General features: G+C 37.2%; 1 protein-coding gene across 1 annotated transcript in view; it reads left to right on the forward strand.

The window, feature by feature from the left end:
* The window catches only part of LOC140336978 (protein argonaute-3), a 45666-nt gene extending 21611 nt beyond the window's left edge, over window positions 1–24055 (forward strand). Inside the window, exons 6-19 of the mRNA XM_072420460.1 lie at window positions 1898–2032; window positions 4490–4577; window positions 5311–5458; window positions 10557–10676; window positions 11578–11700; window positions 12558–12691; window positions 13483–13667; window positions 15049–15208; window positions 15430–15520; window positions 16430–16624; window positions 17135–17269; window positions 19012–19113; window positions 19959–20158; window positions 21080–24055. Of these exons, the coding sequence (XP_072276561.1) occupies window positions 1898–2032; window positions 4490–4577; window positions 5311–5458; window positions 10557–10676; window positions 11578–11700; window positions 12558–12691; window positions 13483–13667; window positions 15049–15208; window positions 15430–15520; window positions 16430–16624; window positions 17135–17269; window positions 19012–19113; window positions 19959–20158; window positions 21080–21188 (1925 nt within the window). The 3' untranslated portion in view covers window positions 21189–24055. The remainder of the gene's footprint in view (window positions 1–1897; window positions 2033–4489; window positions 4578–5310; window positions 5459–10556; window positions 10677–11577; window positions 11701–12557; window positions 12692–13482; window positions 13668–15048; window positions 15209–15429; window positions 15521–16429; window positions 16625–17134; window positions 17270–19011; window positions 19114–19958; window positions 20159–21079) is intronic.
* Window positions 24056–27821: the final 3766 nt, after the last annotated feature.

The raw sequence follows: 27821 nt of genomic DNA on the forward strand, positions 1-27821 counted from the left end.
CACACACCCCCATGAAAAATCTTAAAAGGTTAATACTAGCTTTATTTAAACATCAAAGGGTAGCTGTCAGTCCTGCTTGACCTAAAGCATACCTAAACTCAACAATTTCACTTTACATAAGAAGACAACCCTTATATGTAAAGCAAAAATGTGAAATAGGTTTTATTTTTTTAAGGGTGCAGCACCCCCATCTCAGTCTTGATCGCCACGGCGACTGAATGGGAGTGGAGAGCCTGGTTACTCCTTCTGGGCTCATTCCCCTTTACACCAGTTACATCATCTGATCTCGCACCTGCGCAGTGCGCAATCGTGTGACATGCCAAGAAAACAAATAGACGTAAGAGAAAAAAATATGGTAGCGCCTGGACTAAGAGGCATTCCGGGACAACGCGGGACCAGATCAAAGGGAGGGTCCAGCACCATCAAGGGATCTGCGGGATTAAAGGTAAATGTAATGTTTTTGTTTTCAGTTTAATTCTGCTTTAAGCAGTCACACTTGATGATGGTCACCATAACCATGCAGACACTTCTAATTTCAGCGCAAGCATAGATTAAAACTACCCTTTTTTGTTTTTGTTTTTTTGGACTCTATAATGTACACCTGTATTTCTGATCACTGTCCAGCTACCTGTGTCTCATGAATTGACAGTATTTAGAAATCTCAGAAAATTAAACAAATCATTTAATGTTATTTAGAATAGCCTGTATGAAATGTTGGCAATTAAATATGATAAGGGGGCAATAGTGTACACTAAAATGAGTTATTCAATTTTAGCATTTTCAGCTTTTATGGCAGAAGGGACAAAAAAACTGTCCATCTTATGTTGTAGTCCTGCATGATTTTTTCAAGGTAACTGGGCTCTGTTAAAAAAAAAAAAAAATAGTCCTGAACTGGGATATCTTTTTCACTTTTCCCATGTTGTCTCATAGAAAAGAATTTTATCTAGAAAAAGCAGTATTTTAGGTTTTACATACCAGTTATACATGCTAGATAAAATCGCAACATGATCTGCGGTATTTCAACATTTTTTTGTGTCTGTGACATAGACCATCCTCCATAGGGGAAGATTCATAGCCCGGTAGCCTCAACCAGTGGTCGCCAACCTTTTCAGACCTACAGACTCCGGACCACACATGCATTAGGGAGCCGCGTGTCACTCAAATGGTGAAGAAACTCCCCCCAGAGTGGCGTAATAATGCCAGGACCCCCCCACTCTACCATTGCAGGTCTGAGCCTGAGATGAGAGAGTGGGTGGGTTGTGTCCAGAGACGCATCCTGTCCGCCACCCTGAGCCTACAAAAAATCCATTGAGACGTGGTCCACGGCTCTGGTTGGTGCGCGCCCCTCTCCCCCCAGCGGGTGCACCTACTTCTCCTGACCCCGCTGGGGGGGGGGCGCACTGGCCAGAGCCACGGTCTACTGGTTGGCTACCGCTGAGTTCAATCACCCAGCTGATTTAGAAATAAGCTCTAGAGTGGTTGCACCCAAGGTACTTTTGTTCAGAATATTGTCAAGATTTACAATCCTAATTAATGTATGCCTTTCTTGTGATTTAAGCTAGAAAATCCTTTGTGCCATTGACAGTTGTAATTGTTTCCAAAGCTTCTTGGTTTGTGTAGGAGAAGGTCTGTTGTATCAAGCTGACAGACTACAGGAAGAAGTTAATGCTTAATCAAGGACAATACAGAAATCACTTCCTGACAGATGAATGCATGTAATGGGATTTCCCAAGGATTCCTATTATATTGAAAATCAGAAAAGATAGTCAAATGCTTAAACCTCAGTTTGTATTTTTGCTTTTAGATGTCTTTATGGTCATGTGCTTTTAATAGCTGAAAATTATTTCCAATACAAAATCATGCTCATCTAATTCATTTATGATCTGTTTTATTGCAGTTTCTGCCACTGCCTTTTACAAAGCACAACCAGTTATCCAGTTCATGTGTGAAGTTCTAGATATTCATAACATAGATGAACAACCACGACCTCTGACCGATTCTCACCGGGTAAAATTCACCAAAGAGATAAAGGGTAAGTGCCTAAAATGTTTTAAACCCAGGTCTATTTCAGCACAATGTTCAGGGTTCATTTATAAATACCTATTGGTACCTTCCAGTGGTGGTGTGCTACCATGCAGTACTGTTTCTGAATTCAGAGTTAATCACAATGTAGTCACTTTCAGGCTGTGCTTGCTTCTCTACAATTAGATGCAAAAATAAAAAAGTTTGCAAATAACATAGACAAACTACAGGGTTGTGACTTAGCAGTGATCACCTGGTTCTGCCCACTGCTTTTGTTAATGAAAGTCCTCCTGTACATGAAAGAGGATTTGGCTCAGTCAGTAAAGGTGACATTTTTAACACCCCCCCCCCACCATATCTTGACATTTGTATGTTTTCACAGGGTTTGCTACCTGGTACAGATGCCTTTAGTTTACTTCTAGAACAAGTATAAAGAAGGGCACAGAAAGCAGGGTTTTTTTTGCAATATAAATTGGTGTATTTTACGTAGGTTATATTCACTTCATAAAACATACAATATAAACATAGCAAACTTTGGTAAAATAACAAGACAATTTTGTCCCGAACCTCCCAACAAACTGTGGGGGCGGGGCAAGGTAGATAAGGGACTAATGATCTAGACACTATTGACCCTAAAGCATTGGTGCTTAAACAATCATGATATGATGTGATGGCCCGATGTGTTTTACCCGCATTGGCTTCTTCAGGGGACTTTAAAACTTAGTTACATGAACAGTTACTGCATATAAGGATGATATTAGTAAGTATAAGCTAATCCGTATTTGCCTCTTTCACAAAGTGATAATAAAAATATGTACATATTTATATAAATGGTGTAAATGAGGTCATTATTACAATATGTTCATGACCAGATTATATTGATAAGTACACGTATTTCTGTAGTAATAGGGAGATATAGGTTGGTAACTGTTAAGTCATGAGTTACCGTCCGGTTTCAAAAATGCATATTTGTGGACATAGTAAAACTAGGGTCGGAGCCACAGCGGGGCTTCCATTTATGTTAAGATAGAGGCTACATATGAGAATAATGTTGAAAATATACATAGAAACATGCAAGTGTGATTCTCAAGGTAGAAAATGGTAGTTGCACAATAATGCACTATTCATACACAAGGCCGTGCATTAAGGTGTAGTACGTAAGAAATATATATGTACGGGTGGTGGAATAACACAATACAATATGCGTAATAAATAATTAATACATAGCTATACATTTAATTATTATAAATAGAAACTAGTATATTCTAATCCTAGATTAATGTATATTAATATAAAGATAATGGTAGGTATATAAGGCATGGCAATACAAAGTTGATACATGTAAAACATAGTAATGCACATGTATGGGTAAGTACTCACAGTTTAGCATGCAATCATCAGGATTTATGATTGAAGGAAGAGAGAAGGCTCAGAAGAAACTTTTTTAAATAGCTGGAAAGTGGGGGAGTAAAGTGTAGTGGATAATGAGTAAAAGCCTGGAGGTAAATTTATCTATAGATGATTGAAATGAGCTTACCATGTACCAGTGTGGAGAACGGGTGCCATATGGTGGTGATGTCTAGGAAATAGAGCAGCTGGAAGCTGGATTGTGGCTGACAAGTATGGCGCTTTAAGAAGGTAAGGACTGGTGTCCCGAAATGTAGACTGCGCTTGAGATCGTGTATGTGCAGTGAAGCAGAAAAACACTTAGCCCCCCCCCGACAGCTTGTGGGGAGGTTCGGGACAAAATTGTCTGTTATTTTACCGAAGTTTGCTATGCTTATACTGTATGTTAAATGAATTGAATATAACCTACAAAAAATACACCAATTTATTTGTGGGTTGGCAAGACACAAGTAAGTTGTTACACTGATAACAGTTGAGGTTGGTAATTCCCAAACCTGCTAACTCCCCTACTTCTAGAACAAAACTATCCAATCAAAAAGTGGTTTATTTAGAATTATGTTAACTGTGAACATGATCTTTTTAACTCTAGTGAGGAAAAAAAAATTGTGACCAGGTAGTTCCTATATTGCCAGCTTTATTGTAAGACAGGGATATGGCCTTACTTGAGTGATTTGCAATTCTTTTAAATACACTCCCTTGTCCCTGTCTGTTGTGATTGCCGCCATCTTTGTTTTCTCCTTTTCTTCCTTTGATCTTCATCCATCTTTATTGTCTGGGATGGTGCAACTCTAATGCATGGTCATGGGAGTTCATTCAGTCCTGGCATTCGCAGGGTAAGCCAGGATGCGCTATGCTTGACAGCACAGTGTTTCACAGATTGACAGCAATCAGGAAGGTAAGTATATTTTATTGCTGAAGGGACATTGCCTGTGATCACAATTTTCACATTTCAACATGTTTTTCTTTTTTACAAAATTTTTTTACAAAAACATCTTTTTACAAAATAAATGCTATTTCTACTAGACAAATACTTTTTACAAATACTCATGTTTTGGTACAGGTCTGAAGGTTGAAGTGACTCATTGTGGAACAATGAGACGGAAATACCGTGTTTGTAATGTGACAAGGAGGCCTGCCAGCCATCAAACGTAAGTGTTACATAGGTTGCATTTTAATAAATCCCCCCTCCTTCCTAAGTAGTACCAGTGGCCAGTACTCTTGCAATGCTTAGTGAGCAGCGTTCAGTCCATTGCTGTGTGGGGTTTCAGAAAGTGATTTGAAGCAGCAGTCGCAGTGGTCCGTGAGAAAGTTTTGGTGGTCTGTGGTTCTGGCCGGTGAACCCCCCAGCGGGGGAGCACCTGCCAGAGCCAGGGACCATGTCCCCTGTAAGGATTGCAGGCTCAATGAAGCGGGCAGGTGTGTTTCTCTGTGAGGTAGGGGTATGGCATCTTGACGTCACTATGGGGTAAGTTTCTTCCCCCTTGAGTGACACCCGGCTCCCTGCGCATGCAGGGTCTGGTAATTTTAGTGGTCCGCGGGACCGAAAAGGTTAGTGACCACTGGTTTAGGATGCTGGTTGTCATTTTTCCCAGCAGATTAGAGGCGTCCCCTCACTATGACATTAGATGCTACCAGAGTATTGCAGCACAATCATTTAATAAAGTAAAGTCCGGGGTAGCAGAAATACATTTCTTAAACTTTCTAAGGTTAGGGATATGTGGGGCAACTTTTCCATTTGTTTTTAGCACTCTGCACAAAAAGTTCTCTACACAAATTAAGCATACTAAATATTTTTAGATTTGAGTCTTTAAAAAACATTTCTTTCTCTCCACCTTTGTTTGTTAAACTAAATAGGTTAAATTATTTTTTTTTCTTTTGTAGCTTTCCTTTACAGCTGGAAAATGGGCAGACCGTAGAAAGAACAGTCGCTCAGTACTTTAGAGAAAAGTATAATCTCCAGCTGAAGTATCCTCATTTGCCTTGTCTGCAAGTTGGACAAGAACAGAAACACACATACCTGCCTCTAGAAGTAAGGACCACCTCATTTTATGCTGAGATAATTATTACCTTTATTTAATGTATACAAGTTTACTGGATATGTCTACATGTTTTAAATTTATTTAAAATGTTTTACTTGTTCAAGTCATTTTACATGCAGTAGCCTGTAATTTAAATAAAAGTTTATTAGGGTTTATATTAAAGAGGAACTAAACTAAAAACTGCTAAAAAAAAAAATACACTTACCTTCAATCCCGCAGGGCAGTCCGATCTCTCCGGGGTTTTGTTGCATTTTTTCACCCCATGAAAAGGCTTCTCCGCATGACTGAGATTCTCGGGCATGCGCAGAAGGAGCACCCAAGAGCCTTCCGGGATGCCTGATGAGGTACCCCAGGAGGCTTTGTGCTCCTATTCATTCTTGATTGCCTAGGCAATCGAGAATTAGGGAGGCAGTGTTGCACCCTTTAAAAAAAAAAAGGTGTTGAGCCTAAAACAAAAAAAAAAAAACAGAATTAGTTAGTCACATTAGTTTAATACATATATCATTCATATATCACGGCTTTGTTCCCTTCAAAGTAATTGCGCATCAGCAAACTGTTAAACTGCTACTTGCTTTTGGAAGTGCTTTGTAGTAACTTCATCCAAGTTTTGTGCCTAAAGTACAGCTAAACATTTTTGCCAGAATATTTGCAGATAAACAGGACATATGTGGGTATGTTTATGAAGCAGTAAATCTGACATTTACGGAAACCTTCCTTGGTGTGGTGGAGAATCTTATAGGTTCATGTATTTCAATGATATTAATTGATTCTCTGTGAGAACATTTTTTCACTTTATAATTAAACCCCATGTAGTTTATTATAAAGTGTTCAAACTTTAGAGAGAAGTTGTATTATTTTTTTAGCAAGGAGCGTGAATTTTGCTGTGATCAGAGCTATGTAGGTCCAACTCAGTAGGTGCCGTGTGTTGCACCTTTGCTGTGCTTTTCCAAAATATAACAAACTATATTAGGGCTGTTATTTAATTTAGGGTGGAGGGGTGTAAAAAAAAAAATATGTAAGTATTCCGTCATACAATATATATATATATATATATATAAAATTGGATGTGTGTGTGTGTGTGTGTATGTACCACCATTAATCAAAAACGCATGGAGACATTTCAACCAAACTTGCCATACAAACATACAAATTTATATATATATATAGATTTATATAGCTCTAACATATACCATAGCGCTATACAATGAAACACTGAGCTGGACCCATCAGTCTTTGTACAGAGGAGCTGACATTCTAATGTCCCCCCACAGTCACACACTATTAATATACATTTATATACCTCTGACATATACCACAGCTCTGTACAAAGATCAGCAGTGTCATATGTCTAGCAAGTTTAGTTTAAATGACTCCATTAATTTCCTAGTGATGACATACACACATCCAAATACAGCTCTGACATATAGCACAGCGCTGTACAAAGAAGACTGGTGTACTCACATGAGTCTCAGTCAAATGTCTAGTAAGTTTGATTGAAATGTGTCCATGCCTTTCATCCAAATATATCTCTGACATGTAGCACAGCGCTGTACAAAGATGACTTGCCATATATAAGACCTGAGACTCATGTGAGTGCACCAGTCATCTTTGTACAGCGCTGTGCTATATGTCAGAGCTATATTTAGATGTATGTATGTCATCACTCGGAAACACATCAAGATATTTAAACCAAACTTGCTAGACATATGACTGAAACTCGTGAGTTCACCACTGATCTTAATGCAGCGCTGTGGTATATGTTATATATGTATGTGTTATATGTAGATTTGGTGATCACTAGGAAATGCATAGAGACATTTCAACCAAACTTGCTATGTTCCACCATCACTCGGAAACGCATAGAGATATTTAAACTAAACTTACTGGACATATGACACCGCTGATCTTTGTACAGCGCTGTGGTATATGTCAAAGGTATATAAATGTATACCAGTGTGTGACTGTGAAGGACATTAGAATGTCAGCTCCTCTGTACAGAGACTGATAGGTATAGCTCAGTGTTTCATTGTACAGCACTATGGTATGCGTCAGAACTATATAACTCCATATATATATAAAATTGGATGTATGTGTGTATGTCATCACTTGGAAATGCATCGAGACATTTAAACCAAACTTGCTAGACATATGACTCACTCATGTGAGTGCACCGCCGATCTTTGTACAGCGGTGTGGTATATGTCGGAGGTATTTTTGCATGTATGTGTGTTTGTATTATTGCTCAGTGACAGTGTGCCTTTTGCTTATATTTTTACATACTTTTTTTTGGACTCTTTTACTAATTTCTGGCCTGTAATAATGCCTTCGAGAAAACGTAAGGCAATTGGCCGAGTGCAATCAAAGGCAAAAAAAATGAAACAACACCGTAGACAAGAAAATCACTATAGCTTTATTTGATTTGTTTTCCTATATAGAAAAGGATTGCAATAAATACCAACAACGGGTTATCTGTTAGTATTGTAATAAACATGGACTTGCTGCCATCTTCTGGCTGCAGTGGTATCTGCAGGCTGAAGGTTATTTTCTTTTTGTAAAGGAGTTTTTGGCTTGCATAAAATCCGTGTCACAATTCATTAATAGAAACCACTCTGGCTCCACTATGTGATTTAGGGATCAGAGCTTTTGGCTGCAGCCTGGTCTGCTGACTAGCAGCCATACATAGTTGCCTTCTAGCTGTCATTGTGCAGAGGAATGTTAATCTACAGGTTGCAGGTGACAAAATGTTAATAAGATCCATTATTTTCAGCTTTTCTTAAGACTTTAAATTTAGGGCAAATACCATAATGCTAAAAGGGTTCTTTGTGCCCAGTGTATTTTTTTGGTGTTCTGTTGGTTGGCAAGCAGAGTTTTGTCAGCAATATTTTAGTGGGTTATCTTCTGTAGAAAAAATTGCCATGAAGGTTTACAGATAATAGTAGATAAAGGCAAACAGAGTGTATTTGTTATACCACTCGTGCAGCTCCACTATATGTTTTTATGTTCATTACAATAAGGTAGCCCATTCAAGATTAATTGACTAATCATTCATCATAATGTACTTAAAGGTAAACTAAAATTCTAAAAAATGAGCGATCAAGCAGGTCTTTATTGCAGGGAAAAGGTAAATGGTGTCCCATCTGCTATAAAACACATTTGCCTGCCTGATTGCTGTCGTCTTCTTCTGTCCGAATGCTGCGATAGCATTCTGGCTTCCCTTGAGGCTGCTGGGGGGGAGGGTAAATACATTTCTGCTCTCTTGCATGGGAGTTGAGTCATTGGCCTGGCCAATCAAGATGGTAAAAGATTTAACGTCAGGAAGATTGGGTGAAGATGGTGAAGTGAGGGCAGGTCAGTGTAATTAAAAATTTGCGATCAGGCAAGGAAGGATATTCTGTTGCTGTAAGGACATTGCCCGTACTTTCTCCTTTACATTTGCATTTTTTGGCTTTAGTTCCACTTTAAGTAGCATGTAACCCTTTTTCCAAGGTAATACAATGAACTACTGTGCATTGCTGTTAGTTGCAGTAAGTCTTAACATTGGTACATTGTAGTGTGTTGGTTGCCATTTAAAGTGACCATGTGCATTACCAGGCACATTACCATTCTGCAAAGGTCTATGTAGGCCCCCAGTGTTTATTGTAAACATTCCTAATAGGTTTCAAAAACCATGGGAAGGGGGGCAATTACAGAAACTGGGCCTTTGTTGCTCATTTCATACATTTGCATAGTTTTAGATCAATTGTAAAATTTGTTTTGACTTCACTAGCTGTCTACTTGGAGGTAATTAAACATATAGTGCAGTAAGGATTAGTATGCCAACCCAAGGACTTGCATCCCTAAAAACCAAGTAAGCACTAGCAGCTTAAATGTTTTTTTGGTTAGTTTGTTTTTTATTGGCTTTATGAATGGATATTACTCTCAAAATCACTAATTCACAAGATGTACATATCTTTTACTACACCAAATAACTGTTGTACAGTAGCTAAAACGATTATCAATAGAATAAAAGTATTGAAAGAAAAGTCTGTCCTCTGAAATTAGGCAAGCATTGCTGATATTGTCTTTTACAAAATGTTATTCAAGTCTCAAGAAACAAAGGTTTGCATCCTACATTGATCACCAGGATAAGGGAAATGAAAACTGTATTTTTTCTAAACGAAGACCCTTAGTTTGAAGGGTCCTGATGCCAGCCATTCAAGTGTTTAGGTAGTTGAGGAAAGTGGATGTTAATTTGATGAAGAGATTTTAAGTTTTACATTTTTGATTTTTGATAACATTTATTAAAACTGACCCTTTTTTTTTTCCATTCTAAAATCTTGCACCGTGTTATAGTAGCTTTTTGTTTTACTTTGTTTGCTACCGCCTTCTTTTTTTTTTTTTTTTTTTTTTTTTTTAATAATACCTTTTAACATCACATGTAAAATTGTAGAAAATTGTATAGTAATTGTATTGTAAAACTGTTTAAAAAATTATTTGTGGTCTTGGGCAGTAAACGTAAGCAGCAATAACTGGCAATTTACCAAAAAAAAATACTCATTACAGGTTGTCCTGTGTTAAAGACATCCGACATACAGACGCCTCCTAGATACAAAGAGGGCTTCCCTGCTTGCTGTGTGCAGGGCGGGAGCTTGGAAGCGGGAGGGGCGGTTTGCATGACTTGCAGAAGAAATCTTTTGCTAAATACAGCTGAGATTGTGGGTGATATTAGGGGGTGAGCTCTTTCTGCAGCCTCTTGTAAATCTTTAAGGACCAGAACAATCTCTGCATTTGTTTCTTTTTGCATATCAAAGCACGGCTTGCTCCAGAAGTTAATAAATGTCTAGGCTGCCATTAAATAAAATAATGTACCGGTTCCAACTTGCATACAAATTCAACTTAAGAACAAACCTACAGTCCCTATCCTGTTTGTAACCCGGGGACTACACACACACTTACACACGCTTAAATACACACGCTTACACACACACAGATGAAGCAAATCGTACATTATTCTTGTTCTTTACCTTGACCAATAAAATGTCCTTTATATGTGAATTTTCCGTTGCTTTATCACACAATCAAGTGAATTTATTTTTTCTGTCTACCTAGGTTTGTAACATTGTAGCTGGCCAACGATGTATTAAGAAGCTTACTGACAATCAGACCTCCACTATGATCAAAGCAACAGCTCGATCTGCTCCGGATAGACAGGAGGAGATCAGCAGGCTGGTGAGTTATAAAATTTTGCCCAGTTATAAAAATCAAAATTTGCTCCATCAATTTTTTTTTTTTATGTTTTTTTGTATCTATTCTGTTTTATTTACCTAAAATATGTTTTGCTTTCTTTGTTCCTTTCGGACCTCACTTTCTGTCTGTGTAACAGCAGTGAAATAAGTAGGGCTGTTATGATGGACTGGGAAGCCCTTACTGTAATAACCCTGCAGCAGCTTTTTTGAACATTCCACCACTAAAAGAAACCTCTGTACAGGTTTTGAAGGCTAGAGGTGTCTGCACATACCTGTGGTCCTTTTTATTGACCCCCTGTTTGCATAAACTCCGAGGAGTGTGCTGATCAGCAAAGCTACAACACTTTGGGAAGTGGTGGAGCTTTCCCTTTTTCAGCTGCCTCGCACACATTCCTGTTGGTCAGAAAGCCCATTATTGTAATGTGCCACATGGAATGTGTTTCAGCTGTGTGCCATGCTAACCCCTGTCCTCCACTGAAAATCCCTCAATGAGCATGTCTGTACCCAATCAATGGCAGAAGGTGCCCATGAATAAAGTTCCCCTCTACAGCAATACTTAGGCTGGTAGAAAGATAGTCACATGCTTATAAGAAAAGGGAACAAATGCCTTATCAGTCTGTTAGTGGTAGTTGTAATTTGCCATGTGTAATATAATACAAATAAGAATGAATGGGCAAATGTTGTTCCTTTGGTACATAAAACTTCTAGTCCATATCCATATGAAATTAGTTTTTAACTGTTTGCTGAGGTTTAAAAACTGAAGTGAAGACATTGTGCAGTAGGCCAAAACTGTAACAATGTATGCTGACAAACCTTTCTAACTTTAAGAATGGATAGTTTTCCTGATTTTGCGTTTGTGACCTAAATGTTTTCAAAATTTTCAGGTTAGAAGTGCAAATTATGATGCAGATCCCTTTGTTCAAGAATTCCAATTTAAGGTTCGGGATGAAATGGCTCATGTAACAGGAAGAGTACTTCCAGCGCCAATGTTACAGTATGGTGGGAGGGTAAGTAGAAAGCATGTTAATTTAGCACTGCCCTATTAAATAATTGCATTTGTCTGCTGTACATGTGAACGAACATTGTGCTCCTAATTATTTTTTCCTTTTTAATTTGAGTAACTTGCACGTTATCTTGTTTCAATTGTTTATCTGCTTTTTAAAAAAAAATCAAAAGCTACACATGCTCACAGTAAGACCATGATGTAGCAGTAAATTACATCATTAAAATAGGAAGTTCAGGGGTATCGGGGCAATTTCTTTTCCATTTGCCCTAAAAGATGATTGGAATATATGCGAGTTGCTCCTCTTTGTGTATGTATGAGAAACCGGTTAGAAGGATAAAAGAGAGGGGCTTCAGGCTCTTGTTTTAAGTTGTGTATTGTTTCAAAAAGCAGTTTAACAGTCTGGTGTCATTCATCAGTACAATAGTGCATCACAAAAGACCATTCCCCATTGTAGAATCATGGGGTGGTGGTTGGCTAGGCTGAACAGTTGCATTCTAGGCTAGAAAGAAGGTGTACATGAAAACAACGTCTTGTTACCTGACGTGTTTCGCCTTCAGGGGCTTATAACAAGCGTAATATACTGTATATACAAATTACAAGAGATTGATAAATTACAAGAGAGCCCCTCTCTTTTCTCCTTCTAACCTGTTTCTCATACACCATTAAAATAGTCAAATAGCCCGCATTGAAGTTTAGTTGCTTATGGCACACAGCACTTCTGACTTTTTCATTTTTCTTTACTCTGCTTCATTTCACAAGCCAGATTGTTTTTGTTTTGCAAACTCTTGTGTAACTGTGTTCATAACATATGTTTATAACCATCCCCTTCTCTGTTATTTAAATGTTTTAATTCTTTAGAATCGCACAGTGGCAACTCCAAGTCATGGGGTCTGGGACATGCGGGGAAAACAGTTCCACACTGGTGTGGAGATCAAAATGTGGGCTATTGCATGCTTTGCAACACAAAGGCAATGCAGAGAAGAAATCTTGAAGTAAGTCATAAAAATGCAGTAAAATACTTAAAAAATAAATAAATGTACATTTACATACTCAAGCTTTAAAAATTGCCAACTGGCAATGATAATGTAGAGAATGTTTCCGATGATGTATTACTATTTTGTTAAAGAATGCAGTTTAATTTTTCCTTGACACTTTACCAGAGTTCATGTGTAACTAATTCTGACAAAAGGCTTATAAAAAGATTTTTGCATTTTATTCTTAGGTTTAACAATCAAGTGGCCATCCTGTACATGTTTTGCCCTCTTTCCGTAGTTTGTCCACCAAAATTCCTGCTTGTAAGCCCATTATAATGTAATTAGTAGCTTGTACCTAAAGGCATCATATGATCAATATACTATATGTAAGAAATTTGTGTAAATGAGTGGATGTACCACTCTGTAAATGGATTATCCAATAATTTATGCCCAGCGTGATCAATTTATGATAATTTTGAACAATAATACAGTGTGTGTACAGCTCAATGATGTTTAGCAATCTGTATTGGCAGATCACTAAATAATCAGTGGGGGTGGGGGGTTGGGGGCAATGGTAATATTTCCTATTTGGATGGGATGTAACAGGGTTTGTCTTTCTCCCTTTAGCATACAAGCCTCCTCATGGTAAAGATCTTCTATTATTGGATTAAAATAATAAAGAGCTGTCTAAATAATGTGTGCAGAATATTCAGCTGTAATTATTACCTGTGGTTTACATTTTGCTTTTCATATTTATCCTAGAAATGCCAGCCATGATGTACTGAATGTATTTATTTATTTTTTTAAAGGGGATTTACAGACCAGCTGAGGAAGATCTCAAAGGATGCAGGGATGCCCATCCAGGGTCAGCCATGCTTCTGCAAATACGCGCAGGGCGCGGACAGTGTGGAGCCAATGTTCAGGCACCTCAAAAACACTTACTCTGGGCTCCAGCTCATTATTGTCATACTGCCAGGAAAAACACCAGTTTATGGTAAGAATTATTACTTTTTATGGTTTCTGGCTTTAAGTAGTTGTGTAGGGACAAATTTGCGTTCTGACACAGTTTTATTGCAGAAAAGGACAAGCAATGTCCCTTCTGCAACAAAACAGCTTCATCTATCTGTTGGCGATCTTTTCGGGTAAGCCTAAACTAGGTTTAGTTCTATTTTAATATTTAGCTAATTATTGCAGAGTATGTATAGAGGTTAAATACCTTTGCACATTAGCCTTCTAAGTGTCCTGTGTTACTTTTTTTTTACTTTTTGGTTTTCACTTTGATTTCAGAAACAATTTTAAGTATGCAAATTATGCTCAGCATATTTTTGTCAAAATACAAATATACATAGGAAAAAAACTCCTTTAATGTGGAATTTAACTGACCCATTACCCTTTTAGTACAATTGTGACTCTTTCTTACTACAGCTCAGAGGATATAGAAACTTTTTCAGCTGCACATTCACCAGGCAGCGCAGTGCACACTTGCATTACTAATAGACCTCTTTAACGGTTTGGAATCACAGAATTTTTGTCTACAGTTTTCTGAAATACCATCCATCCCTTAACCCCCCTAGTGTTCTAATTCTGTCAGTTTTTTGATGCAAAAAGTGATCCTATTTTTTTTGCATAGAAATTTTTGTTTATATTGTGGGCCTGTAATTCTTAGGATTAACTCCCTGATCTCCGGGTGATGCTAGCAGCTGCAGTAGATTCAGGGGTTGCTGCCAGCGGGAAATCACCCTGGAATTTACTATTGGTGATCGCATCTGCAGTTAGATGGGATGCACCATGCAGAAATACTCGGTAATCTGCTTTTAAATTTCCCGCCCGGCCACGCCCTCCGACGGAGAAGCGCCCCGCCATCACAGCGGGATCGTGCGATCGCCACTGGAGCGTGGGGCTAAGGTAAGGGGGACCCCCAAAGTTACCCCAAGTGTGACTCGGGGTTACTGCTTTTTGCATTGTTTTCCCACCCCAAGTCACACTCGGGATTACCGCTAGGGGGGTTAAAGAATGAAAATGGTATACAACCCCTAAAATCCTTAAAGTTCTGCTTGTGCCCTTTTAGGTGTTTGATAGCACTAACAATATTATCACATTTTGCAATTGTAACTTTCCTGTTTTATGTTGGATTCCTAGTAATTTAGGTTGGTCCTTAAACTTTGTTTATTACTTTCGTTAAACTTTGTTTAATTATTTGTTTATTTCAAGTTGGTTCTTAAACTTCCTTTAATTTGTTTAAGTAATTCTGTAATTTTTTTTTTTTTATTTGCAATTCAGATTTAAGCATCCCTCCACTTTTTCAAAGTTTGAGTTCGAATAATGGAGTTTCTCACTATATCACAAAATATGAATAATTTTTTTTCTTCTTTCAGCGGAGGTGAAGCGTGTTGGAGACACGTTACTGGGTATGGCTACTCAATGTGTCCAAGTGAAGAATGTAATAAAAACATCTCCTCAAACTCTCTCGAATTTGTGCCTAAAAATTAATGTAAAATTGGGAGGGATTAACAATATCTTAGTCCCACACCAACGGTAAGTTTTTGCATAATGTATGATTATTTTTAACGTGTATAAATAGCGCCTGGTATATTACAGTGCTTTACAAAGTTCATAGACATGATGCAAGATGAAAATAAAATCTATTCTAATTGTTTGCGTCATACTGATAAACATATGTTGTGTTCATAAACTTGATTATACTTGAAATAGTTTGTATATATTTTTCTTGATTGAGTCTTTATTTATTTCCATAGACCGTCTGTTTTCCAACAACCTGTGATCTTCTTAGGAGCAGATGTTACTCACCCACCTGCTGGTGATGGCAAAAAACCTTCAATTGCTGCTGTTAGTGTCTAATTCCTATTTTTTTTAGCTCTTGTAATGAAAAGAATTATTGCTGATTCTTAGATGATATATACACTTGTGTACCTTATGTTGCTTTTGCTGTTCAGTAAAAATTTTACATGCATGAAAGCCTGTGATGAAAGAGTGTAGACTTGTTTCAATAGCATCAGTTTAAAACTATTGAGTTTCATTAAACCAATGTTGTAAACTAAGCAGAAATGTAGAAGACATGAAGAAAAACGGCTGAAGTGTATCACAGGATGTACAGTGCACTTGTTCATATCACTTTTTCCTTAAATAATAAGCTTTCCCTTTTTTTCCCCCATGTCTTTACTAAAAACTTCAAAAGTTATGTGGCTTTTAAATTGCATTGTTGGGTGCAATAGCAAGGGGTCGGATGTGTGTCTATCACTACACACTGTATAAAGTGTACCTAAACTAATGCTTCCAGTCCCTTAAACATGATCACTCAACACACTGAGTCGGTCTGATTTATTAAAGCTCTCTAAGGCTGGTGAAGATCCTGAACTCCCTTGTAGAATGCATAATGAATGAATATTTTTAATGTATATTTAATTGGCGCCGGTATATTACAGTGCTTTACCAAGGGGTCTGTTAGCCCCTTGTTATCCTGAACCAGATCCATTCCAGGTTTGCTGGATTACTCAGGTTTACTGATGGAAGTGTATCTTCTCCAGTCTTGGAGAGCTTTAATAAATCGGACCCACTGAATTGATCTGAATTGCTTTGTTACATTCAGTGAAGCATATTTGTTCTTTTCGTTTAAATGGAGTTTGCCGAACAAGGAGTACTCATAAAATCAAATTTTTTGATCAAATAAGTTCTTAGTCAATAGTTTATTTGTTTTACAACTTTGAAAGATGCCTCACATTTTCATACCTTTGTTAGGTTGTAGGCAGTATGGATGCCCACCCCAGCCGATACTGCGCCACAGTTAGGGTGCAGCGCCCCCGGCAGGAGATAATCCACGATCTTGCTTCCATGGTGAGGGAGCTTCTAATCCAGTTCTACAAATCTACAAGGTTCAAACCCACCAGAATAATCTTCTACCGAGATGGAGTGTCAGAAGGACAGTTCAGACAGGTTAGTGCTGCTGTGTTTTTTTTTTTTTGCAGAAGTTCTCTTCAGAAACTGTTTTGTGGCGAGTATGTGAAAGGCTGGTTAAAGTTGCAGTGTGCTGTTTCAAAAGCACAGCATGCATGATGTCTGTTCAATGTGGTGGGTTGGACAGCCAATTCAACACCATTCATGCCAATGCAAATAGCCAAGCATGTTTGGTTTCAAAACACATGGCATAGTCCGCCTCACTGACATTGTGTTTCAACTTGAAAGTCACCCCTTTCAATGATGAAGAATAAACAAGATAATTTGCAACACAGCAATTCTAACACTGCAGCTCTTGTACTTTGTAAATAGAACCCTGGTTGTCAAAATTACATCCATTGCATGTGATTGGAGAGCTGTGAGAGAAAAAGAGGGGCCCAGAGTATTACATATGCTCAATGTTTCTGTTTAAATTCAAGTTAGATTTTTTTAGTAAAATTAAGGTCATTGGCTAGAACTGAAGTACTCGCTATTTTGTTTTGTGAGCAGGTGTTGTACTATGAGCTGCTAGCAATCAGAGAAGCCTGCATTAGTCTGGAGAAAGACTACCAGCCTGGAATCACATACATTGTAGTACAGAAAAGACACCATACAAGGCTTTTCTGCGCAGACCGAACTGAAAGGGTGAGCATAATATACCTATTAAACTTTTTATTATTACATTTTTTTATTTATTGCACAAAAGTGCAACAAGTCATAATGCAAAGCTAAAGGTATGGTATACACATGCATGCCAAACACCATAAAAGTGTTATATACAAGCAAAATGGCATTTTTTTATTGAAACGTTTACAAAGTGCACAAATCAACTTATAACATACAATCACAGTAAAAAATTTATTCTTTTGACTAATTGTACTCCTAACAAAATGAATTTTGTGTAGCCATGCTGTCTACAAATTGTGACTATAAACATCCAAATTCTCTCCAGTGAAAAATGTTTCCAGCCAAAAATCCCATGTTTCATTGTAACCATGCAGAGAAGTTGCAAGACCTTGTGACCTTTAGCCTAAAACAGGTTTGTAGTTCTTATACATCTGTTTTGCATCAACAGTAATGCTCCTCTGATCTGATATCCTTCTTTAAAATATTTTGGTTTTTTTTTTTTTTTGTTTTGTTTTTTTTTTTATTACCAGAAGGTGGATAGTAATAGTTGCAATTTGTGGGTCACAAAAAATGTGTTTTGTAATAGGGCATGTTTTGTTTGAACTGTGATAGTATGTTATGTGTTTGTGTTTTTTATGTATTATATAAAGATAAATATAATCCCAGACAATATATTGGAATATATGGAAAATATAATCCCAGACAATATATTTAAATGTTGGTGGTTGCTCTAGTTGATATTGTTTAAGGACTTAAATGGATACTTTTGTTTCCAATAGCATTTCCAGTGTAAAATGTGTGTAAAACCTTTTACAGTATACAAAGGAGATGACTCTTTGAAGTTGTAATAAAGGCTGTTACACATTTTATTTAAAGTAAAATGGTCGGAAGCCTGGACAAATTATATTGAGCGGGTGATGCAAAAGGGACAAAGTCAAAAAGCTATGTGTTCCTTTGTACGGTTTATCCTTTATTTCCATCTTTCTATACAAAAGTAAAAGTTGCCTTCTGTGAAAACCATCAAAATAGTCAGTAGAGACTTGAGAGATCTTGGCAGCAGATGTAAACCTTATTTTTACTATCTTATCTTTGTTGGCCCTACATTCTCCCAAAACTCCCCATTGATCACTGAGGCTGTGAGCTGCTTTAAAGAACCACTAGAATCAGTTTAGGGGACATTAAGCCGGAAAGAAGTCTGATTTTTGAAGGTAAAGCTGAAGTGCAACTTCTAGCTGCCTAAATATCTGGTTCTACGGGGGTTTTTGAAATACAGTTTTTATTCATTGCCTGTCTTACAGATGAGCTAGAAGGGTCACTGGTGTTGGTGGTTACTTCACATTTTATTACTTTCCCACCACTGTGATATTTGTGCTTACTTCCCAAACAACTGTGCAGGATCTCCTAACAAGCTGTGGTGAAAGCCTAGTGCAGTGCATAATCCTTGTTTGGGTAATATGCAAAGGTACAAGATATCAAAACACTGATGGTTTTATCTACTTGTGCCTCTGAATTACTTTTTTACTAGTACATATTACACTAGTTAGCAAATTAGAGATTTCATTAATATTTTTAACTTTCTTAAAAGAACATGTAGTATTTCTGCTGAAATAAGTCTGGTTTCACAATCATTTTATGTTATGTACATTTAGTCATACAAAAATCAATGCACTGATTGTGGATTACTATGTTTGGCATGCCAATATTATAAAAAAAAAAAACTTCAATTTCATTTTTCTGTTATGTACATTAATTTACATCAGGTTGGAAGAAGTGGCAATATCCCAGCTGGGACGACGGTAGACACAGACATAACTCATCCGTATGAGTTTGACTTTTACCTCTGCAGTCATGCTGGAATACAGGTAAGAGGCCTTTCCTGTGTTTGTTTTAATCATGATTAATAACAATAAAAAATCAAATATAAGAGATTTTACATTTGATATAGTTGTACATGCGAACACTTCTGGTTGATATTGACACATAGAGGTTGATCTGCTTAAAGGAATAAAGACAGTTTGCTTTACTAAGCAAATATGCCCTGAGCTGGGTAAACAGGGAGAAACAGTGATCACATCAATCAAACATATGACTGGCTAGCAAAAATCCTCATACACTGGTATCACATACATTACAAACATCCTAGCAGGCTGCATATCATCTTTGTTTTTCATCTGTCCAAATAGACCCAGATACCATAACTCTCTGCTTTGCAAATAAAGACCTACAACTGTAGGTGCTAAATGTAGTTTGACTGTTCTGCTACCTGTGGTTCTTTATTGGCCCATGTGAGGGGCAGTTGTACTAGCACACCAATGCAGTCCAAAACAAAACTTGTTGCTATAAATATTACCTTTTTTGGTTACGTTTAGTGACATTTATTCTAAATGTGTGAAAGTAAAAATGCTACATACATGATTTTTGGCCTGTTGTGGTGCATTGGGCAGTAAATTTAAATTAAGGAATTGCTCATTACACACATTTTAACGAGTATTGTCCCATAAGAGAAATATGCAGGCCGTCGTTGATGATCTTAACATTTTTTAATTGGCTAATCTCTCATTCTTTCACAAATTTGAATGACAAAATAAATGCCTAATAGCCAAACAATAAACCCCTTGCTATTGGTCAGCCATAAATACCTCCATGGACAAATCACAACAGAGCGGTGTATAGAAAATGTCCTTAATAGAGTGCTTTTCTCCTTTAGGGTACTAGCAGACCTTCTCACTATCATGTCTTGTGGGATGACAACTGTTTCACTGCTGATGAACTCCAGCTGCTGACTTACCAGTTGTGCCACACATACGTGCGATGCACTCGATCTGTCTCCATCCCTGCTCCTGCATACTATGCCCATCTTGTGGCATTCAGAGCTAGGTACCATCTCGTGGATAAAGAGCATGACAGGTGAGTTGACTTCTGTTAGTTTTGCCTATATAGGCTATGGCTATGTAACATTGTGCTCCATAAAAAGTGTTTTTCACATGGATGTGTGACTAATACAGTGTGTACAGAAGGTGTATTAACGGCATTTGCAAATCTTCCAGCCAGCGTCAATTATTTTGGGTTAAAAGCCTTCTAGCAGCATGTTTCAAATGACAGTCTGAACCCCCATATAATAATGGATGTCATACCTTTACTGGCATGCCCATACATACACAACATTATTGCTTTAGTAAAAAGAACTGTCTTTCCTTTTAGAAATAACTTTAAAAGATCCTACAATGTAAAACTCAAAGGAAAACTGCATCAAGCAGCTACACACATATAGTATATAAAAAGAAAAGCTTGTATCCATTTAGGCGTATCTAGAATGAACTGATTGGAAAAAATGTAAAAATAGAACCCTATGTGTAAATATGTATGTTTATATATTTATATATATATATATATATATATATATATATATATATATATATATATATATATATATGCTGTGCTGGAAGAAGTTTCAAGATGGTTGAATCATACTTGCACGTCCATCTGCACTAATTTGTATGGCCATCTTAAAGCAGATCATTAGCTGAGAGAATGTAAACCACATTTACCAATTTGTTTCTAAATATTTATTGCTTACCTGGTTGATGTTCTGATCCTCTACCTAGGATCCCTTCTAAATCACTGACCAACAATTAGTATGCTGCTCACGTTCATCTAATTGCCACACAGTTATTTACATGTGTGTTTCAAGTGTATGACTAAAAGTAAACTATCGGGTTTACTGGGAGTTTAATAATGGCCACTCACATAATCTCTTAGTGGTAGGTCTGCTTTAAGATCCATAGCCATAAACATATTCTTATGTAAACTTATTCATATAATTTCCAGTGCTGAAGGAAGCCACGTATCTGGTCAAAGCAATGGTCGGGACCCACAAGCCCTTGCCAAGGCGGTGCAAATTCACCAGGATACCTTACGTACCATGTATTTTGCATGAGAGCAACTGTAGACCCCAAACATGCAAAGGTTTGAATTACTGCAAGGAACCTGAAGGATCTCATGTGGGTTTCCAGGGCCCAATGGGGTGGTTCACTTTCACAGACATCTCCAGACCTCCCGTCTCTCCCCAGCATTCTCTTCTGGCTTGCACTGAAGCCCAAGCGCAATGATTGAGGGGCGGGCTAGTCCTGGGAATGGAAGATCATTGAGGAACACAGCACTATTATGCAATATGAAACCAGCCAACTGCTAGATTGTTGTAATGGAGCCTCCACTTGGATGCACTGCTATTGTTTTGTGTTACTTTTACTTTCCAATATTTAACCCTTTTATGCCTTTACCTCAAATTGCTCTGCAGCACTGGCTGTCTTACAAAAAAAAAGAAGAAAAATCATGAAAAGACAAAGCAAACTATAAGGTTATGTGACAATATATCTGAATATCTGTACACACAGGGGCTTTTGTATGGGCAACAAAGGTATAATACTGTGTATTTGGGATACAGCAGTATGGCCTAACCTGCTGTATTTCTTTGATTGCTTTTAATATAGTACTTGTAGCAGGAAGTGATTTATGAAAAGACTAATATCTGTTCTATGTAACCTCTGTGCCCAATTGGTGGTTTTTTAACACTCCAGCTGTACAGAGGTAACAGCCTCTTGTGTGCCCAGGTATTTAGTATCCGTATACACAAATGTATGTGTATACATATGTATGTCTGTGAGTACAAGTGAACATTAGAGCTAAAATATAAGGATGTTGTGCAAAAAAAATGGGGTTTATATTTATGGCACAGCTGTTTTTTTGCTTTTTATTTTTACAGCACATCTTTGTAGTCCATGCTCATTCTCTCCTCACCACCACTTAGCAAGATCTAATTTGGTACTAGAATGTTGTGTGTGCCTAGATAGCCCATTTAGCTGCCTAAGCAATTGGTTTTCTAAAGTGAACTTATAAGATAGTTGTAATTTTCACAGCTATGGTTGCCATTGCTCAACTGGAAGTTGGTAAAAGTGACAGCTTTGGGTGCTGGGTGGAAGCTTTGGCGTACGAGTCAACTGCCTTGGCAGTTTCCTTTTATGTAAGTTACTGGGCATTTATCACCTGTATGGTGGCAGAACTCTAATTCACTTTAGGATAACCAAAGCTAGCACAAGGTTCTCTATGGTGTTTAGTCTAGAGACTAGCATAACTACTTAAAAGGCCTCTATTTAATAACATGTTGCAACAAAAACGGCTGATTATTTACCCATAGCAACCATACTTTTGGCTGCTTAGTGTAATTAAAAAAAGTTGTTTTTTTACTGGCTGCTATGGGTTTTTGAAGTTTAGTTTTACTTTAAAAAGGGTCAGTACACTTTAAACAATTTCAGATTTTGGTAATGCTGGTAAGTTTAATTGCTCGCTAGCTTTTTTTTTAAGCTGTAGTGAACTCTGATGGTGAGATTAGCCCTTGATTCCATGGTGCAACCACCTGTCTTACCCATTGTAGTGGTGTTTCTTTCATCTTGTTGGAATTTGTTATATACATTACAAGTCATAATTCAGAAGAGGGTGCTAGGCCAGGTATTTTGGATAACTATACTCACTCCTAGGATGTTGGGGGGTAACAACAGTGATACAGCCCACCAATGTTCACCAATAACAAAAAACTCTAATTTTGGGTTTACTAATCCTTTAAAGTTTAAAAACTTTGTACTTATTTTATCCTTTCTCCCTGTCTTCTTATGCTAGCTAGCCATGAGCTATTCTTCTGCTCTTCCAGCTCTGAGAAATATATGCCAACGCTTGTACTGGGTTGTTCCTCCAAGTGTAAAAGTTGTAAAGTACACCACAATGTGCTGGCTTGACACTACGTTGGCATGTAAGTTATGATTTTTATGACTAGCTAGAATGAGAAGCGTTGGGTTGTGCAAAAGTGCACTTAAAATTTAAATAGAGGCAATACTTTTACATGCATTTTTTTTTTTTTTGCCTAATGGCCTCAAAGAGCTCAAATATCCCTTTGCCACTTTAACATCCCAATCTCTGCTTATGATTCTTGTACCAAAATGGTCTGATCAAATCTATGAATCACATTAGTCTGTATGCTGCAAATTTCCCCACCTCTGCACTCCAGGGGAGCTAGATTATTTTGCACCCTACTGAATCAAGTAGGAATCTGCTACAGGAAGGTGGGGAAATTAACATTTTTCATCTATGTAAAATACTCATTTTCATGAAAGTTATTCTTTTCTAATACTTTTATTTTTTTTTTATATTTATTAGTCATGACACTAATTTAATTGTTTCAGAGCATACTCTGTGCAACCATATTTTTTAATCTGTAAAAAATAACTCTGTGCGTCTGTGTATCTGACAAATTTTATGTTTTATTTTACTCTTTTTAGTGCAATAAGCATAAATACATTTAAACCCGTTAATGCCAAAGATGCCCGCAGAACATTGTCGGCCCCTCTGGCAAGTTTGGGTTTAACCATAATAAAGGCCTTAATTATGAAAGGAAGGTGTGAAAATACAGATCACTGAACACTGAATTTTGCCAGAGGATTGTGTTTTAGAGGTAAAATTGTGCAATGATTGGTACTTAATGCTTTACACACCTAACGCAAAGGTTTTAATTTTATTTTGGACCAATCGGCTTTCCTTACTGCATTGTCTGCTAGTGTTCTAGTTTGTGAAGGGCATTTTTATATGTTGCATTCAGTATAAAACCTGTTGGTTTATTTAATCACATGGTGCAAACATGGTAAACTGAGATTCATATCATTCAGTACGATTCATTGTGCCCACACACAAAGAGCTTTGGCACTGCCTAAAGACTGTGGGTACTGCAAGGCTTCCAACCACATTATCCAACAAAAATTATTTACATGATACTTTTATAAAGTGTTTAATCAACCACCTCATATCCTGTTAAATCTGCAATTATTGCTAAAACTTCCACTGTTGGAATATGCAGCATAGACCTGGACATGGCCATATCTGCCTCTCCCTAGAAATATTTATTAAATCTAATCTTTGGGTGTTCCGTGCTACTTTTCAATTGTATAATTTGCATCATGTCACTTATTTGAGCCTTTTGGTGATAATTCAGTTTTCTTTTTTCAGGATCAATGACCTGACTAATAATGACTGTTCATTCAATTCAAGTCAAAATATTTATTATTTGTTCCAGGTATAAAAAGTGACTTTGTGTGTTCACCCACATCTGTTGTATACTAATCTGATATGTGAAGTATTTGAGAATTTGTAGGCTTCAAAAAATGGTCATGGTGTAGTTGGCTTGCATATCTGCTTTTTATCACACATTTGCCTGGGATATACAGGTTGGTTCTGTAGGCTGTGATTGCAGGTGCAGCAGGTTCCTAAAGAGGTAATGTTTTTAGACAATAATTGTTCAAATGTATTTTTCCTCTTAAATTAATGAATTTAAAGTAAAAACAAAAAAAAGCAATAGATATTTTCCTATTTATAAGTTTTTTTGTGCTATATACGACCAAATAAATTTTTTGGGTAATTTATTATAAATTGTAACACTTGGTATGCCTAATGCTGAAGTATTTTTTTTTTTTTTTGACCGTATCGTGAATATTTTAAAAATCTCTTCTCTGTTTGGCTTTTTTTTTTCTCTCATATGTCACCTTCTTTAATAAAGGCAGCATACAGCCGTATATATTTTGAAAGCTACTTGGTCACTGCAATTTTTGGATTGGTGTGAGTCTTTGTGGAGATAACTTTATGTTTTGCTGGTTTGAAGGAAAGGCCCAGCCTACAGGTTTGTTGATCTTTGCATGCACACACACACACACACACATGTATAAAAAGTCCCTTTTTGCTTTTTGTAATGGCGTACTGAAGCTCTTCCTGCTTGTACCTTGCATGTTTTCCCTAAACTTTTATAGGTTTACCATTTACCATGCAGGAAGAGTTGGAGGATGAAGGAGGTACAGAAATTTATGCCCAATGGAGAGAAGGGGAATAAGTTATAATTATAAAACCAGCACTTGCAATATTTCCCTCTCAATCTTGTTTACTGATGTTTCTCTGTAATTTTAGGCGTAAGTCTATGCAAACTTGTATGCATTTACTGTATGCATCATACCAGTTTTATAAATCATTTGAAGGTTTTAATGGTTGGTCATCAGCAACTGAATGTTCAGTTTTGTACAATTCACACCAATTACAAGATAATGTTGTCTCCATGATAATTCCACTGTTTTTAAAAAGGCAACAAAATTTGTAAGATTACAGTTTGCTTCTCCTGTAATGGCTGTGGTTGTGGCTAAACTTTCCATTCCAGCAACGAGCCTTAGCAAGTTGAATCTATTAAAGGTTTCAATGACAAATGTATGGGTTAGTCCACTGGCATCCACACGGTACTAGGGTTTGCACATTTGGCAGCCTTACCTTTTTAACAGGAATATGGTTATTATAACTTTTAATTTTAAATTCAATACCTTCCCATTTGACTATAAATTTTTCCAGCAGTGTGGTGACAAAAGTTTGATTGATTTCTAATGCTCAAGTAGAGCCATTGCAGGTGTATTGGTGTTTATTTTATATCATCATGTAAAATCTTATGGTGTTTCTTTGCAACTGGAAGAGCTTTATATGTTTGAGTATTTATTTGTTCATCAACATTTTACACTAGTTTGTGCTTTGTGGGGGGGGGGTGAGGGGGTAAGAAAATGGTGTTTGCCACAATATTTACTATGTTAAATAAGCTGTTGATTCAGCATGAAAGCAAGGAAGCTACAATTCTCGGAAGGTCATCAATGTAAGCCTATATTTTTTATTGTTCAGTATAGTTCTAAACTGCAACTTATCCTAACATGAAGTAACCAGTTTGCTAACTTGCTGGCTTCAGTAGGTGTAGCGGTTTTCTCTAGTGGTACAGATCCTTTTGTCAAGATTAGGAACTGAATCCTGTTAAGCAGCCACAGGTTGACTGTTAATTTAAATCTACTCCACTGAAGACAGACATCAACCTTAGGGTAATAATCCTATAATACCTGGGTTCATGATTAATCATATTTTGGTTTTGTATCCACCAAATCTTTGAGTGCCGAGTAGAATTTTTGTTTCTCTTTCAGCAGAAGTGTAACCAATTATAGCTTTTCAATAATGCCCTGCATTGTAAGGTACAGTTGGGTGAACCTAGAACTTTGTAGTACTAAAAGGGATTTGTTACACTCCCTGCTAGGGACAGATTTAGGATCATCATTTTTTAAAGGGATTCAAATTTCTAGAGGAAGTTTCTCTCATTTGCTCCAGGGTTTATCAGGTTAAAATACAACGTTATTATGGTGCACTTAAGTTTGTTGCTGACCAAAATCTACTAGATATTATTTAGTACTTGGGTCCCTTTCACACTTGTGGTTGAAAAGACTAGGTAGTTAGGTGCTCCTGGGAATTCCTTAACACACCTGGGAGCTTCCAGGAACAGTAACACAACTGCATGCAAATGGCTGCACAGAGTAGACTTCATCTGCTTTCATACAGTTGTGTGGGAGCATAGTTTAGCATATAAGGTGCAACACTAAGGGTTACTGCAACACTGAAAGGGGCCTACAAATATACTTTCCTAAAATATAAGTAAAGGCAAAACGTACCCTTGAAGAGTTAAAACCACGGTTAGGTTTGTATAACTTTCTTTGATGTTCAGGACAGTTGGTGAATATGTCTCACGAGCACAAAATGAGAAATGTTGAGTTTTTGCAAACCAAGATCTTCTCTTACCTCATATTGAGTCTGTAGTACAGGAAATCTCCCTAATAAGACAAAGATGGCAAAAAAACGCCTTATGATGGTTTTAACCTTATCCTAAAAAAAAAAAAAAATGAAACGTTTCCATAAATCTGCACCCTTTTTTTTTCAGCAACATGTTGCGCTATTTTATATTAGCTGGTTAAAATAGTTTCAGTGAATTTGATTGAATCTTAGGAAACTAGTAATAAAGTGAGCATATTCAATGCAGTTACATTGGCATTACTGTATTGTTACATACAGTAAAATTCCTGACCATTTTATAGTATAAACATGCTTACATATGAGACATAGATCTAAAATAATCCAATCAGCTCATTGGGGTTAGTTTTCTGCATGAATTGTGCTCACATTAAGTAACCTTTAAACAAAATGGATGGTAGGCAGAAACTAACCGACTTCTGAATGTATTTACAGGAGTATAGTGCTGATTGCTGCACTGTACTTTTTGATATTTTGTATAGTTTGTATGTTGCCAGAAGATCTTTGACTGAAAGATAGGACAACGTAAACAAAAACGTCATAGACTGTCCTTTATGTTGATGGAATCATTTTCCCTTTAATATTGGAACCTTTCAGTGCCATTACTGTTTGAGCTAGATTGGTGCATGTGTTCTAATTGCTTCAAAAGTCTATTTTGTTTAAAGGTTGCCATACACGGTTCAATGCATGCAAGACCATATCTTCCTGATATTGTTTACAAGATGTAACTGCCAGGCAGCCATCAATCACCCTGTTTTGAGTGCCTCTCCACTCTGCCCAAGCCCACTTTGAAAGGTAAAGGCCTACCAACCAGCAGAGCTAAATGATCATTTTTAGTGATAGTGACAACTCTTCAATTGGCTTCTAGTTGTTAGAGGTA

This window comes from Pyxicephalus adspersus, chromosome 1, assembly GCF_032062135.1.
Source record: "Pyxicephalus adspersus chromosome 1, UCB_Pads_2.0, whole genome shotgun sequence".
Classification (NCBI taxonomy): Eukaryota; Metazoa; Chordata; class Amphibia; order Anura; family Pyxicephalidae; genus Pyxicephalus; species Pyxicephalus adspersus.